This window comes from Saccostrea echinata, unplaced genomic scaffold (genome assembly GCF_033153115.1).
Source record: "Saccostrea echinata isolate AGI-Se365-2 ecotype Australia unplaced genomic scaffold, CSIRO_AGI_Sech_v1 ptg000056l, whole genome shotgun sequence".
NCBI lineage: Eukaryota > Metazoa > Mollusca > Bivalvia > Ostreida > Ostreidae > Saccostrea > Saccostrea echinata.
Window position 1 is genome coordinate 19,901,110 of NW_026889805.1, and position 15,068 is coordinate 19,916,177.

Here is a 15,068-nt window from a genome sequence, read left to right on the forward strand (position 1 = left end):
AAAGTTTTTGAAATAAAGTAGTCTTGACAGGCCAATCTAAACCTATTTCCATAAATTTTGTTGGCTCAGTGCACAGGGGAAATATTCTTAGTCGTTATGGATGTGCTCAGCAATTAACAAATATATTTTCAAGTGCAAACTGGCAAAATTATCTTTTGAATTGCTAAATGTATTGGCAACATGAAATGGAAAACTCAAAATTGATAAAGATAAGAAATATTTATCTCCTGCAGTTGTGACTTTTAACGGGTATTGAGTTACTTATGCCTTAGTTTTTATGACTTTTTAAGATTGCTTGCTTATGTGGAAGCATGAGTCAACTGCTGTTAACCACAGAAATAAAAATGTGAAAAATTATCCTCATAATTGTTTAAAAAATCATAAAGTCTGTAAATGTACAGTACTCTGGAGAGGAACATTGTTTCATGTTGGAAAAATAAGACAAGGTTGAGTGTTTTATTTGCCCCAAAGAACATGAAAATCCAGAAGGATATTTTTTTCAATGCATAACAAGCACCATTTTGATATGAAAAATCATCAGCACCCTGTTGTTAAGAGTGATGATTAACTCAAGCCAAATGATGAGAAAAGTCACTAAAAAAGATGTTTTCAGGGGTTTTGTTATAATGACAAGTTGATAAAATTATCATAGAAAATGAAAATAAGATAGAGGTTATCTGTAAGAGAAGACGAGTGCCTTCAAATCAGCTTTGGTTGTAATTTGTGAGTAGGATGAGCCACTGACAATTCACTGAGAGCTCATGTCGTCCCCGCTGGGGGGATTTATCAGTTTCTGCCACAGTAACCTCCCCTGTGTAATTTGACCTGAAGATAGCAGAAGAACTTTTTTATCTACAAACTTGTTTCATCTTTGGATTTAGATTAATTGAATTATTTTTTTCTTTTTTAAGGAAGAGATGAAATGTAATTTTGTTGGTTGGTCTTTCCAGACTTTGATAATACAATTAAAATAAGGAAAACAAAAAAAAAAAAAACACGAGAGAGAGAGAGAGAGAGAGAATACCAATAACCCCCCAAAATATCATAAATGAAAGGTTAACATTCAAACCAAGCTAAGAAAATTATTCATGCTGATAATGTGAAATTCATTGTGCTACTCAGTACAAATCACTAGTACTATCCTTGGCATTTACTAACTGTAAAAGTGCAGTTAATAGTATATCCACTGTTTTGCCAATATATGCACAATGTAATAGGATTTTAAAGGTTAGAAGTACATATGTAATGGTAGACGACACAATTTAAAGAAACTTTTTTTTTATATACCGGTAATCTTGTTCACTAAAACTACTTCATAATAATTGCCACTTGTGAAATAAAATTGTTAATTTCTTGAAGTAGTGAAAACTAATTGGTCATGAAATATAATATTGTTGACAGGTTTCACAAATTTCAATTGACTCTTGCAATTGGTACTATGGATTTCTCTTTTAGTTTATGAAAAAAGAACTCCCTAATATTTCATGGGGATTTCTGGAATCTCTTATCATCAGAGATAAATATACATGTATCGGTAGTTATTTTTTAATGAAGTAAAGTTTAAAAACTTTTAAATCCATATAAAAAATGTTCAAAAAAAAATTCACTTAAAAATATGAACTTTATAATATTGTAGAACCCCAGTTTTCATTTGAGAGATCAGAGTATGTTGTTGATGAGAGTGAAAAACAAATAGAGGTGGGGATCCAAAGGAGCGGTACTGACCTTTCCAGGCCATCCAGTGTGACCATTCGCTCACGCATGTCCAATCCCAAATCAGCTCAAGGTCAGTGAAGAAAACCACTTGAATATGAATATTTTTGATAAGATTGAAATAGATCAGAAGGTTGTGATCTTGATGTTAGAGAAGAGGCCTTGTTTGATGGCTGGCCTGTACACAGTAGGTGAGAACTGGCAGCAATACAAACTGACCAACCTCAATTCTGACAAAAAAAATTGATAAAATCATACTGTGTGAAATAAAAAAATATATGGAATCGGTTTATTAGTTGAGATAAAACAGCTGACTTGATAAGAGATATCAATTTTAAACAAGAAAATTTTTAATTCTGAAGATAAGAAATTCAGGATTAAAATGAGAATAAAAATAAATAATTTGTTAATCCTTGTATTTCAGCTGGATTAGACTACATTGCAGTTAATAAGATCCTGGACTTTGCTCCGGGTGTAACATTGAATACAATATCAATCCGGATTCTGGATGATCTTGGAAGACCTCATCTGGAAGGGATTGAGCACTTCCAGATTGTGCTGAAATCTACAATCGGAGGGTCACTGGGATCTCCGGATAGAGCTGTGGTCTACATCAATGACAGTGTATCAGACGGTAGGGAGCCAGGATTATTTATATTGACCACACATTGTCTACAGATAACTATTCAAATTGAGACCTGAGTGATGAAGTACCCTATATTTTCTTCACTGAAGAGAATAAGTGTTTGCAATTGACTTTCATGAATTCAGGGTTTTTTTGTTTGTTTTTTAAATTTAAATTCTTAAGATTTTTTAAATTGAAAAAAAGCTATAAGAAAAAAATAAATTTAAAGTGCTTTTCATTATTTTAACAAGGTACGAACTTTATTTCTTTTACGAAACACATTTTTCAGTTCCCTCCATGGAGTTTGAAGACCCAGAGTATTTTGTAAATGAGGAGCAAGGCTTTGCTGAAGCTGTAATTGTTAGATCAGGGGACATAAGCCATGACTCCAGCGTGAGGTGTTACACCAGGCAGTCTACAGCACAAGTGACTGAGGACTTCAAGGAAAGGATGGACACAGATGGCTCACTGATTCATTTTCAGCCTGGTTAACACTCTATACTTTATCATTGATTAATAACTAAAATAAAATGAATTTCCAACTTAAAGTACTGGTAATTTGAATTTTGAAGATGAACAGTTGTTGATTCCAGTGGATATATTCTTTTGCACAGTTACATTCCATAAAGTTCAATGAAGCAAATTGCCATTAGAATTTGGAAATTCATTAAAAATGATTGAAGCTCCTTTTTAGGGTAAATTAAAAGTTAAACTTAATTTAGACCATTATCTTAAATTTTCTTATTTGACATTACATAAAAATAAATTTTAGGAACTTCATCCACTGTCATTCTTTTAAATTATAAAATAAATTGAAATACTGATTTTGTTTCAAGTCAGATTAAGTAAGATTGAAATGAAGAATGATTGGCATTCACTATTGAAACAAAGACAGCAGTGATAGTTACTGGTATTTAGCATATGTATAGTTCTTATGTTGCATGATACCATGTTGTTTCAGGTGAGAAACAGAAGTCTTGCCGAGTGTATATTGTGAATGACAACATATATGAGCCAGATTCAGAGGTATTTAGCCTTGTTCTTGGAAATCCGCGGAGTCTGGCAGCTGGATTAGCTACAGTTGGAAGGATGAACACAACAACTATTAGGATTAATGATGATTCAGACAGTGAGATGGCATTTAACTAATTCACGCTCATATTAAACCATTAATATACTCAATTTATACACCACTTCTAGTTTTTTCATTTTACATCTAGGATTTTCTTGTACTCACATCAGTAGTAACATTATTCCAGATTTTTTTTTTCAAAATCCTTATAAAGCATTTTTTTATTTTCAGAGCCTATTATCAAATTTTCTCGACCAAGATACTTTGTTAATGAGCCACTTCTACCTGGGGATGTGTCAAAGGTCATAATTCCTGTTAGAAGACTGGGGGATGTCTCAGGAGTGTCTAAGGTTCTGTTCCATACCAAAGATGGCTCAGCCCACAGTGGAAAGGATTATGATCCTCTTGCCAGAGGTAATGACTAATGCTACCTGAATTCATATTCTAGCATTTACTTCTAAATACTTATAATAGAATTGAACCCCCATTTTGTTTGTTTTCCCTATAGAATTACTATTTAATCCCGATATGTCAACAATACATGTGGAGATTTCCATTCTTCATGATGCCAGAAGGGAGATAAGTGAGATTTTCACTGTTCACTTAGGACAAGACAGAAATGGAATAGCTGAAGTCAAGGTAAAGTAAGACTTCTGTTTGTTAAGCTGTGTAAATAAAGCAGAATTTTTTTTAAAAAAAAATTTCCTGCTACTTGCAAAGTTGTTGCTCACCTTTTGATTCTAGTGGGTTCAATTCATGGCTCACGATAATTTATATACAATATATTGCAATGTAATTTTTTTTTTCAGAAAAGAATTAAGTGTAATTTATTTCAGTAGTTTTTTTCCATAAAAAAGAATGTTCATTTATTTTATTTCTTTAATTGTGATGATAAGTAAAACAATTTTTTTTGCAGAGAAATGCTCGAGCTCAGGTTGTGATTGAGGAGAAGAATCGGCTGGCTGATGTTGTGTTTCCTCTAAGACCACTCGTAGTATCACTGCGAGACTACGACACAGCTTCCACAGCGGATGTTCATCCAGTCAACGGATACCCCGTCATCTGTGTCACTGTATGTACAACAGTAAAAAAACACACTAAAACTGTACTACATAGAGCTCTCACTTACAAATTATCCATAAACTTTACTCCTTTGTAGATTTAAAAAGTCATTCAAATTGCTATATTGTGGATAGAAATCATAAAATCTTTTTTTTTCAGGCTTGCAACCCAATGCACCCACAGTATACAGAATTATCTCGGGTTTGTAGGAATTCTAGAATTGACAATAAAGCAACAAGGTTTCGCTGGAAAGTTGCTGCACCGACACAAAGAAATGGAATGACTTATCCCTTGGAGGACATAAAATCCACAACCTTTTTTGCTTCTACAAATGGAATCACTCTTGATAGCATATACTTTACTGCAGGTGAGTTAAAAAGAAAATCAGAGAATGTTGTGGGAATAAGATATTATTAATAAATTAAATTCCAGTTTTTACTCTCTATTAGGAAACTATATGTAATTGTTGGTGATTTGTGTAGCCAATATTTTTTTTTTTTTTGTTGGCGAGGGGGGGGGGGGGGGGGGGTTCCAGAATTAATCTTTTGTAGGAGTGCTTTGAGCAAATTGGGATGATCCCATTACAAAGAATTTACCCTATAACACTGCATATTTTCAGGCAGCAGAGTACAGTGCATTGCTAGAGCCTTTAATTCTGAAGGTCACCCAGGTAAAGAAATGACCAGTAAACCAGTGATCATTGACAATAAGAATGGAATCTGCATGCCAAGGCAGAATGGATCTCTCGGGAGTCAGTCGTATCAAGCAAGCGTCAGATACCTAGGTAGTAAGGCACTAGCTTATGATCCAAATAGTCATACTCAAACTTAAAATCTTCCAGTGTTTAGCAAATTAATGAAACTTAGTTAGTGCCTGTTGGTAACGTATATTCATTTCTCAATTTTTAGGTCCTAAAAGCAGGGATCATCCCAACAAGGTTAGGATCTCGGTTACTATCCCCCATACAGATGGTCTCCTGCCGGTGGTCTCCACATATCAGCCATCTAACTTTGATTACATCCTGACACCCAGCAGTCTGAGGGTAGCTCAGCACCAGTGTTCTAATTTACTGGATGCCACAGAGCATGTAGGAGGATTCACGTCTAATGTCACACACCATCGTAACGCTGTAGGGGATGCAGAACCCAATCAACACAATGTAGACTTACGTTCAGCACCCACTCTCAGATTTTACAGGTAAACAAATTTTAATAAAATGTTGAAAGTTGAAATTGATTGGTTTAATATGTAGTGTTTCAATTCTAAGGATGAAATAAAGGATTCTGAAATCATGTAAATAGCAAATTACTAGCTAGATGCAAGATGGATAATGAATATAGGATCTTAGAAATAAAATTTCTTAAAGTTCATGGATGTAATTTTGAAAATCAGACTCATTTTATATGATTATCAAATTACTTAAATATTTTAGGAACTTGGACATAGAATCTTGTGTATGGGAGATTACTGGTTATTTTGGTCTGTCTGAACTGGTGTCAAAGTGCGGAGGTCAAATCAGGTCAGATGGACAGGTCAGTAGATTAAACTATTTGCCTCCATTTTTTTTTCTTTCGCTATGGTTGCTAGTGAGCAAATTGAAAATGGGGCAATCAAAGGTAGACAGCATTATCTTTTTAATGCAACAGTGTGTAGGTGAATTAATTGTATTCAGGTGTGAAAGGATAAAAATGACACTGGGCAAAAATAAGCTTTAAAAAATAGTAAAAATTAAAAAAGCTCTTTAAAATATGCTTATTTATATTTCCTCCGATTACAGTCTATTTCCTCTACTTTGTCTGCCATCACTTTGGATGTGTGGCTGTATGTGTCCTACGTCAGGTACTCCCCGTCAGTCCCGGGGGCATGGTTCCACCAAGACCACCAATCACTTCTACCTCTGACCTTTGTGTACAACACTGGCATCATGTGGGGTGATGGAATTGTATCCCCATCAACAGTTGATGTCAAAGGTATCCATTTGAAAGTGGAGGATTATAAAATGTTTATTCTCTTGGAAAAGTATATGTATATTATGGTAACCGTTAAGAATAATTGTACCTGTACATTCTCCATGAATACCACTTAATGTATGGTTTGCATTCATCATATATATTTTCAATTCTCAGCTGCAACATAACATGTATTGGGATTTTTCAGGGAGTTTGTATCCATCAGCCATGAGAGTTCTAGATGATGGCAGGTTACATGTGTCTTTCACTACTAAGGCGGCTTTTATGGGAAAGTTCATACTACAGGGTACCTCTTCACAAGGTAGACAATTAAAGCTTAACAAAAAAATTACAATTTTCAAATCTTAAAAAATGTCGTCTTAAAGCTACTGTGAATTTTAAAATTGTATGACTACTGTGAATTTTAAAATTGTATGAAATGAGATTCACCATTCCAATTGAAGGCTTTTCAAAGTGTTTCTTTGTGTTTGTTTATTTATCAAGAGTTTGATGATTAAGTATCTTAACAGGTGTACTTACTTCATTTGTGACATCATCTGACCACCCAGGATTATCTCTGTCTCTGCAGCTTTTGGGAGGAGATTCCACTTTCAATCACCCAGAACAACACTGGCAGTTTGAATCAAATTTTGCAGTAAGAATTAACTTTTAGTCAAATTTTGAGTAAAAATGAATAATTTGAGTTAAAATTGCAGTAAGAATTAACCTTCGGTCAAATTTTGCAGTAAGATTGTTTTAAAAGAAGAAAAAAAAAAACAATATTAAGTCACACACTTTCAAGGACTACTGTGTGAAATTTATATTCAGAACCTGCATTGTGGACATGTAATTAAATTAAGCTTAAAGTTATAAAATACGTCCACCCTCTTTTTGTAGCCATGGAGTATTAATGCATAAGAATTTCTTCAACAGATTGAAGACTACACTGGTGTATACAATATTTCTCTGATCCCTTGTCTGACCCCAGTCCACCAGACATACATCACTGATGGACCCTGCTACCCCCAGATCCCCATCTCTTTCTCCCTCCCTGTCCAGTTCCAGCAGATCAGTGACCCGGTCCCTGCTAAGTACACACTCAATACCGACTTCCACTTAATGCGAAAGAAAGACCAGTGGATGTCTGAGGACCCTGGGAAATATTCACAGAACATGGGTTCTTCCTTTGCTCCTGGTAAGAATTTGGAAATTGTGAAAGAAAGCTTTCCTTTAGCACTTGCAATAGAAAGCATTTCCTTGTACAAAAAAAAGAAGAAAAAAGAAAAAGAATGCTTAATATATTTTAATGTAAGTTTGCAAGAGGTAAGTATTTTGCATAATTAAATTTTTTAATGATGGAGTAAAAATACAGTGTATGGTATATTCACAGAAAAATATAGCCCAATTTATTTTAGCTTTTAATACAATGAAGAAAAGAGGAGTGCCAACTGGTTGTAAAAATTCCTGAATCTGTGAAATGAGAAGTATTTGCTTAGTAAATATAGTGATGTGCATTGTTTTTAAGGTGAGAAAATCTATGGCAGAATTGACATTAAAAGTGTTCAGAGGATGGGAAACCATTTACAAGTTTCCCTGGAGAAAGTTTTTATTTGCTCTGGCAAGGATGGCTATATTCCAACATTTGATCCTGAATCTGAACAATATGGATGCCTCTCAGACTCGGAAAAATTACAATATCACATGAAAATAATTGTAAGTTTACAACAGGAATTCACTGAGAATTCTGTAAACTGTATATGTAATAACAAGAATTTTTTTCATTCCAATTTTCTCTTCTTTTTTTATTAAGACCTGCAGGTAAGGAAATTGAAGATAAATCTACTCACTTACTTTTTGATGATTTTAGGACCGCTTGGCTCCTTTTACAGTTGATAAAGATTTGAATGGGATACCTTTATCAGCCAAACTTGCTGAGGAAGATGCAGCCATTAGACTGGTCAAACAGCCTGGAGCAGATGGATTTGTTATTGATACTGAGCCACTCTTCAAGGTTAGGGTAAAAAAGTGATGTAAAGTCATATTTTGATAAGAGATCTGTCAGAAGATCCTCCTTGCTTAATTCAATCAAAGTTAGGAATACTGATTTTTTAAATTGAACATTTTTATCTTTTCAGAGTGATCCAGATAGGCTCTGGTTTCTGCATGTGGTCTACAATTTACATTCACCAAATACTAAAGATGACAGGATAGCACCATACCACTCCCTGCCTGGTGAGGACACAGCACCTTATTGGCTGAGGAGACAGAGGAGGTCCCCTAAGGACATGGATGAGTTAGGGCTATCAGGCAAAGGAACCAACATGATCCGGATTGTCCTCACAGAGAAGCATTATGAGGAGGAGGACATGAAGGCAGGAGTATCCGAGGTTTCCGAGGACCAGACAGGAGAGAGGTCCTCACTCATTCCAATACTTGTAGGGATAGCGGTCTTATTGTGCCTGACTCTTATATTGCTCATTTTTATTATCCGAAAAAAGAGGAAAGATTCCTCACCCCCACCAACTCCTGATAGTACAATGACTGTGGTTTCTACCGGACCTCGCAAGGTTGTGGTAAAAATTGACACACATGGAGATTTTACAGAAGTTTAACTCAGTTTTCTGTCTTTATCCGATTTGAAAGAAATTTATTATTAATGTCAAAGGAATGAATACTCAAACACAGTACCAAATGATATTTCATATTTCACCATAATTTCACATCATCAGCATCTATTCCATCTTCAATATTTTAGAAATAGAACTAATTTAAGGAGTGATATATATATATATATATATATATCCAAAGTCATTATCTACATACAGGTACATAGTACAGTGCATATATGCTCTTTCTGATTATTATAAAAGAAACTCAAAGGCATGACTATTGAACCAAGAAGTACCTCATGATAAAGACACCCAAATCACATGTGGACATATGGATTCATACATATGCTTTGTAATAATGATTATGAATATGCATTCCATTGGTTGTATATATGAGTGTTCTATGGTATCAAACCAAGTTTGATATGCTTTCTGTGTATCTTGTGTGTGCCTTATGAAAATGATATAGCATATTCATATTTCATTCATGTGTGCCTTGAGAATGATAATTCTTGTGTTGTTGTAAAAAGCAAACTGTCACTGAAGCACAGAGTGCACATCCTCTTCGTATTTGTTGATGCCATGTATTTTATATCCTGTGCATTCCAAAATGTAAACAATCATGATTGTATTGCTGTACTGTATAAAAATTTTCTTCATTTAAAAAAGGAAAGGAATTATAATAATATGTGTGTAACTGTTTTAAAAACATGAAAGTTGAAGATGTTTCCATAAAAGCTGTAAATACTCAAAGAAAATGTGTCAAAAAATGTGTTTGTTTTACACCCAACCCCCTCCTTTCTCATTACATGGAAGATAGATGTATTTTCATCGCTGCATGTTTTGCCAAAAAAAAAAATAAACCTGTCTTTATAGAGGATGTTATTTGTAGAAAATTTTATTACACTTGATTGCGTATATGTGTTTGTTATTTACTTTTACTATGATTATGGCTTTAACTGTTGTGCAGAACATGCTTTTGAGTTTTATTATGCTGATATTTTTTTGTGTTTGTTTATGAATTTCTGAAAACCGATATTTTCAGATTTATACTTTTTAAGGTCTTTGTTTTTTGAATACAAAAACATAATAAAAAGAATGAATTAACAAGCATGATAATTTACATCTATTTATGCAAATTTAAGGGAACTGACCTTCCAAAATGATGTTATGAGTATATATTTCAATAGTTTGAAAATCAATTACAGAGTACAATAATTTGTTTCTTGAATTGATTTCCTTTGATTAACTTTGGAAAAATATGCTCTTGAACATACAAGTGCAACCCCTGAAGATACAAGTATTGCATTTTGAGAATATAGATGTGATATATTTTAAAATAATTCTTAAATGTGAATACCTTTTTACTAATTTGCTCTTAATCTCATGGGATTTTAAAACTTTATATTTGTGAGTTCAGGTGAAAAAAAAGCTTTAATCTGGTTGTTTTTATTTATTTATTTTTTGAATTAATTATTGCATTATTTTTAAGTGCTAATTACATGTATTTCATATTTTAAGGTATGCTGAAAAGATATTTGTGTATGCTGACACTTTAAATGAATGAAATAAAACATACATAAAGTGTTAAACACTACCGTTTTGTGTTCATTTAACTTTTTAGATGAAAAATTAGTAAATTCATGACTCTGGTGTCATATTGCACTATTGACTATACCGGAGACTTCTTGTGACGATACATAATTGTCCTTACATTATGTCGGCCGCGATAATAATGCACCTACGCTGACTGCATATATGAGGGAAACAATTAATATGATCTCACTGCATATATCAAAGGGAAACTATTTATATTAGGGATGTCAATTTCGTCAATAATTCATATTCGAATATTCAATGAAAGTATTCGAATATATTCGAATATTCGATAAAGTAAATAAAATCTGGTTTATTTTAAATATGCATCATCCTACTCTCATGAAAGGTTTAGCGTAGGTATTCTTATATTGGAAGTAAGATTGTGTGAAGGCTTTTGTAGGTGTACAATAAGGAATTCCATTTGATATTTGTCAATGTTTGAAACAAGTAATTGATTTAAATGTAGAAAAATATGATTTTAACAAATTTAATAAATTTATAGTAGCTCCAATTGAGGAACCAGTCGTCTTACCAAGGGCAGGATAGTCGTATACTGTTGAGATTTCAATACGAGTAATTCATTACAATTATCAGCCAAATAAGGAATATGATAATAATCTTTGATAAAATATTTTAAAAATAAAAACAAATATTTCCATAGACAATTTTCCTAGGTAATTAATTAATTTACCAATAATGAATATAAAATTCAGGATTATGTACAACCCGAGATAATCAAGTAATTTACACATTTATTCTGAAATTGAGCCCTTTACAATATTAATTACAGACTAATTCTATCATTAACTCATTCAATGATCAATTAAATTTATTTTGATGAGTATACTCTTCACGCCTTTTAGATATTCTAAGAAGATTTTCAATTAATCAAAATTTATTAATCACAGTACTTCTTTTTATGAAATCTGTAAAATACCGAATATTCGAATCTTAAATTTATATTCGAATATCAACCCATCGAATGAATATTCGAATGTTCGAATATTCGTTGACATTCCTCGTATTCAATATAGCATTTACTGCATCTTCTGCATTAAAGTAATAAATGACAATTTGCGTGAAATGAAATAACGAACAGTATTCAAGCTCATAGTTCATTTAAAGACAGATCGGGAGCAGAACAAAAACATCAGAGACGGGATCAGGTGCCATGGAGGAGTAAGCATCCCCTGTCGACCGGTCACACCCGCCGTGTGCTCCATGTCATGATCGGGTAAACTGAAAAATCCGTAAATGATAGATTGTATTCGCAATAAGGTCATTGTATCGACCATAGAACTTGTGAAATGATGACTTCAAATGAGCCTTTTGATACCCTTGTTTCATCAACTTGTTGGTTAATAGCTTGCCTCGTTTTAAAAATTGATCGCATGTAGAGCATGCTCTTGCGTATCGAATCAACTGGGAGACATGAACCCATATGCAGGTGATAAGGGTTTAGTGCTGTAAAAAACATTGAATTGAATTGTCTTTTAGTGAACATGCAATCTCACGAAATCCGAGATATGATTTTCCAATTGACTGTGACCGTGTATACTCACTTTTTATTCACTCATGAATATTCACAGAGAAACCAAAACTATTGCGATATAGTGCGCTTTCTGAAATACAATGTAAAATAATGTCTGTGTAAAAAAGAAGGTACGGTTTCAAATTCAATACAAATCTGGCCCTGTACTTTTCTAAAATACGAAATTGCTGTGAGAAATTAAAACTCATGCTTTCTGAATTGTTCAAATTCAATGCAGTAAGATCATATAAATTAGGGATGGCAACGAATATTCGAACATTCGAATATTCATTCGATGAGTTGATATTCGAATATGAATTTAAGATTCGAATATTCGGTGTTTTTCAGATTTCATAAAAAGAAGTACTGTGATTAATAAATTTTGATTAGAACAGTGCTGGAATTATTCCTGTTAATTTACCAGCGATCAATTTCGATCGACTGATTTCTTTCACTACTTTCTTATCTTATAAATCTTCTAAATTACATGTATTTTGTTTTGAGTAAGGTGTTGTAAAGAATTGTACAATAATGCTTTATGTATAATACAAAACGTACTTTCATAGCTTTTATTAGTTATAGATACGATCGGATCTAGAATCGAGGACAACAAATGAAATCTAAGAATATCTAAAAGGCGTGAAGAGTATACTTATCAAAATAAAATTAATTGATCATTGAATGAATGTCCGAGAGAATTAATCTGTAATTAATATTGTAAAGGGCTTAATTTCAGAATAAATGTGTAAATTACTTGATTATCTTGGGTTGTACATAATTTATATTCATTATCAGGAAAACATTTATTAATAATTACCTAGGAAAATTGTCAATGGAAATATTTGTTTTCATTGTATCAAAGATTATAATCATATCTCTTATCAGGCAGATAATTGTAATTTATTACACGTATTGAAATCTGAACAGTATACTGTTACTCCTGTCTTGCCTTTTGCGAGATGACTGGTTCCTCAGGTGGGGCTGCTATAAATACACTTTTCATTTGTTAAAATTATACTTTTCTACATCTAAATCAATTATTTATTTCAATCATTGACAAATATCAAATGGAATTTCTTATTGTATACCTACAAATGTCTTCATACAATTTTACTTCCTGTATAAGTATACCTACGAGAGTAGGATGATGCATATTTAAAATAAAACAGATTTTATTTATTTTATCGAATATTCGAATATATTCGAATACTTTCATTGAATATTCGAATATGAATTATTGACAAAATTGACATCCCTAATTAAAAACCATGGTTAAAGAATGTAAATTTTAGTTTTACAAATGAGAATCTATATCAGCAAAATCTATTGTTAACCTTAATTGACAGACAGATCAATATTGATTAATATTCGTAAACTGTAGTTTACAACCGTTAAATATAGCTAAATACAGATGAAAACTATAGTGAACGAATCGTTAACTATATATAGTTTACGGTTTGAAAACTATGGTTTTCAATAGTTAAACTTAGTTTATCAATCGTTAAACTATGTTTTTCAAAATTTTTTGTAATATGGCGTGCCATATATATCCAATAGATATTGAAAATACCTTCCTATGGTATCTTACACAAACGCGCTTGTAAGGTACCTAAGTCTGTTAAAATATTATATATTAAAGAGAAACGTGTAGTCTTACGAAATCCAGAGTGAAACGACAAAAATTCATAAAATGTTATTTATCACTGTTACAAACTAATGTGTACCGTGCACGTATATTTAAATTGTTACCTAGTTAGGCAGTCAACACTTCGCTATTTTTAGCAGATATCGGCCCTTCAGGTGTGATAATCTTTAAAATGATTTCAGTTTCCATAAAAAATAGTGATAATCCTGTCGTAAGTATTAAAAATCTTATAAATAATACATTATTGATAGAAAAACATAAAGGTAAAAGAATAAATCAGATAACTTCTTTTTTTTCAAAATTTAATAGCATTTTCAAAACGAAAGTAAAATATGTATACATGCGCAAATCATGACAGATTATTATAATAACTATTATTTTTATCTTAAGCAAAGGTACTTTGCACCAAACCGAAATAATTTGTTTTATTTAAGGGGATGTATACAACTATTGAGTTTCTGCATAAAAAAGTATTTTGCATGTATTCCAATGCACAAATGAATCGAAAGTATAAATTAAAAATGACCACCCTTCAAACTATGCTTTTGATATAACCTTGATGCTCCATTTTAGATGTGAGGATCACCAGTGTCAACGATAGAGGTTAAAAGTACAAAATAGTAACAGAATGTCGAACCGACCAGTAATACAACAGAGTGGTGGTACAACTGTGGTATCACCCAAGGAAAGCAACAGGCCTGTGGTATCACCGAAGGAAAGCAATACATTTGTGGTATCACCCAAAGAAAGCAACAGTCCTGTGGTATCACCCATGGAAAGCAACACATCTGTGGTATCACCCAAGGAAAGCAACAGTCCTGTGGTATCACCCAAGGAAAGCAACAGTCCTGTGGTATCACTCAAGGAAAGCAACAGTCCTGTGGTATCACCCAAGGAAAGCAACAGTCCTGTGGTATCATTCAAGGAAAGCAACAGACCTGTGGTATCATCCAAGGAAAGCAACAGACCTGTGATATCACCCAAGGAAAGCAACAGACCTGTGGTATCACCCAAGGAAAGCAACAGACCTGTGATATCACCCAAGGAAAGCAACAGACCTGTGGTATCACCTAAGGAAAGCAACAGACCTGTGGTATCACCCATGGAAAGCAACAGACCTGTGGTATCACCCAAGGAAAGCAACAGACCTGTGATATCACCCAAGGAAAGCAACAGACCTGTTGTTAAAGAAGAGAACAGCGCCCGGTTGTTGGATCTACCGAAGACATGTTGATGGTGGCAGCGATCGATTTCGGCACTACA

At 33.2% G+C, this 15,068-nt stretch overlaps 1 protein-coding gene across 1 annotated transcript in view; it reads left to right on the forward strand.

Annotated features, from left to right (window-relative positions):
- Window positions 1-9,994, forward strand: part of LOC133172928 (extracellular matrix protein 3-like) — a 29,786-nt gene extending 19,792 nt beyond the window's left edge. Inside the window, exons 8-25 of the mRNA XM_061307780.1 lie at window positions 1,637-1,786; window positions 2,138-2,347; window positions 2,628-2,825; window positions 3,300-3,467; window positions 3,642-3,824; window positions 3,919-4,049; window positions 4,327-4,482; window positions 4,632-4,839; window positions 5,092-5,256; window positions 5,381-5,669; window positions 5,905-6,004; window positions 6,250-6,442; window positions 6,630-6,743; window positions 6,952-7,076; window positions 7,355-7,616; window positions 7,947-8,134; window positions 8,289-8,432; window positions 8,557-9,994. Of these exons, the coding sequence (XP_061163764.1) occupies window positions 1,637-1,786; window positions 2,138-2,347; window positions 2,628-2,825; window positions 3,300-3,467; window positions 3,642-3,824; window positions 3,919-4,049; window positions 4,327-4,482; window positions 4,632-4,839; window positions 5,092-5,256; window positions 5,381-5,669; window positions 5,905-6,004; window positions 6,250-6,442; window positions 6,630-6,743; window positions 6,952-7,076; window positions 7,355-7,616; window positions 7,947-8,134; window positions 8,289-8,432; window positions 8,557-9,033 (3,461 nt within the window). The 3' untranslated portion in view covers window positions 9,034-9,994. The remainder of the gene's footprint in view (window positions 1-1,636; window positions 1,787-2,137; window positions 2,348-2,627; window positions 2,826-3,299; window positions 3,468-3,641; window positions 3,825-3,918; window positions 4,050-4,326; window positions 4,483-4,631; window positions 4,840-5,091; window positions 5,257-5,380; window positions 5,670-5,904; window positions 6,005-6,249; window positions 6,443-6,629; window positions 6,744-6,951; window positions 7,077-7,354; window positions 7,617-7,946; window positions 8,135-8,288; window positions 8,433-8,556) is intronic.
- Window positions 9,995-15,068: the final 5,074 nt, after the last annotated feature.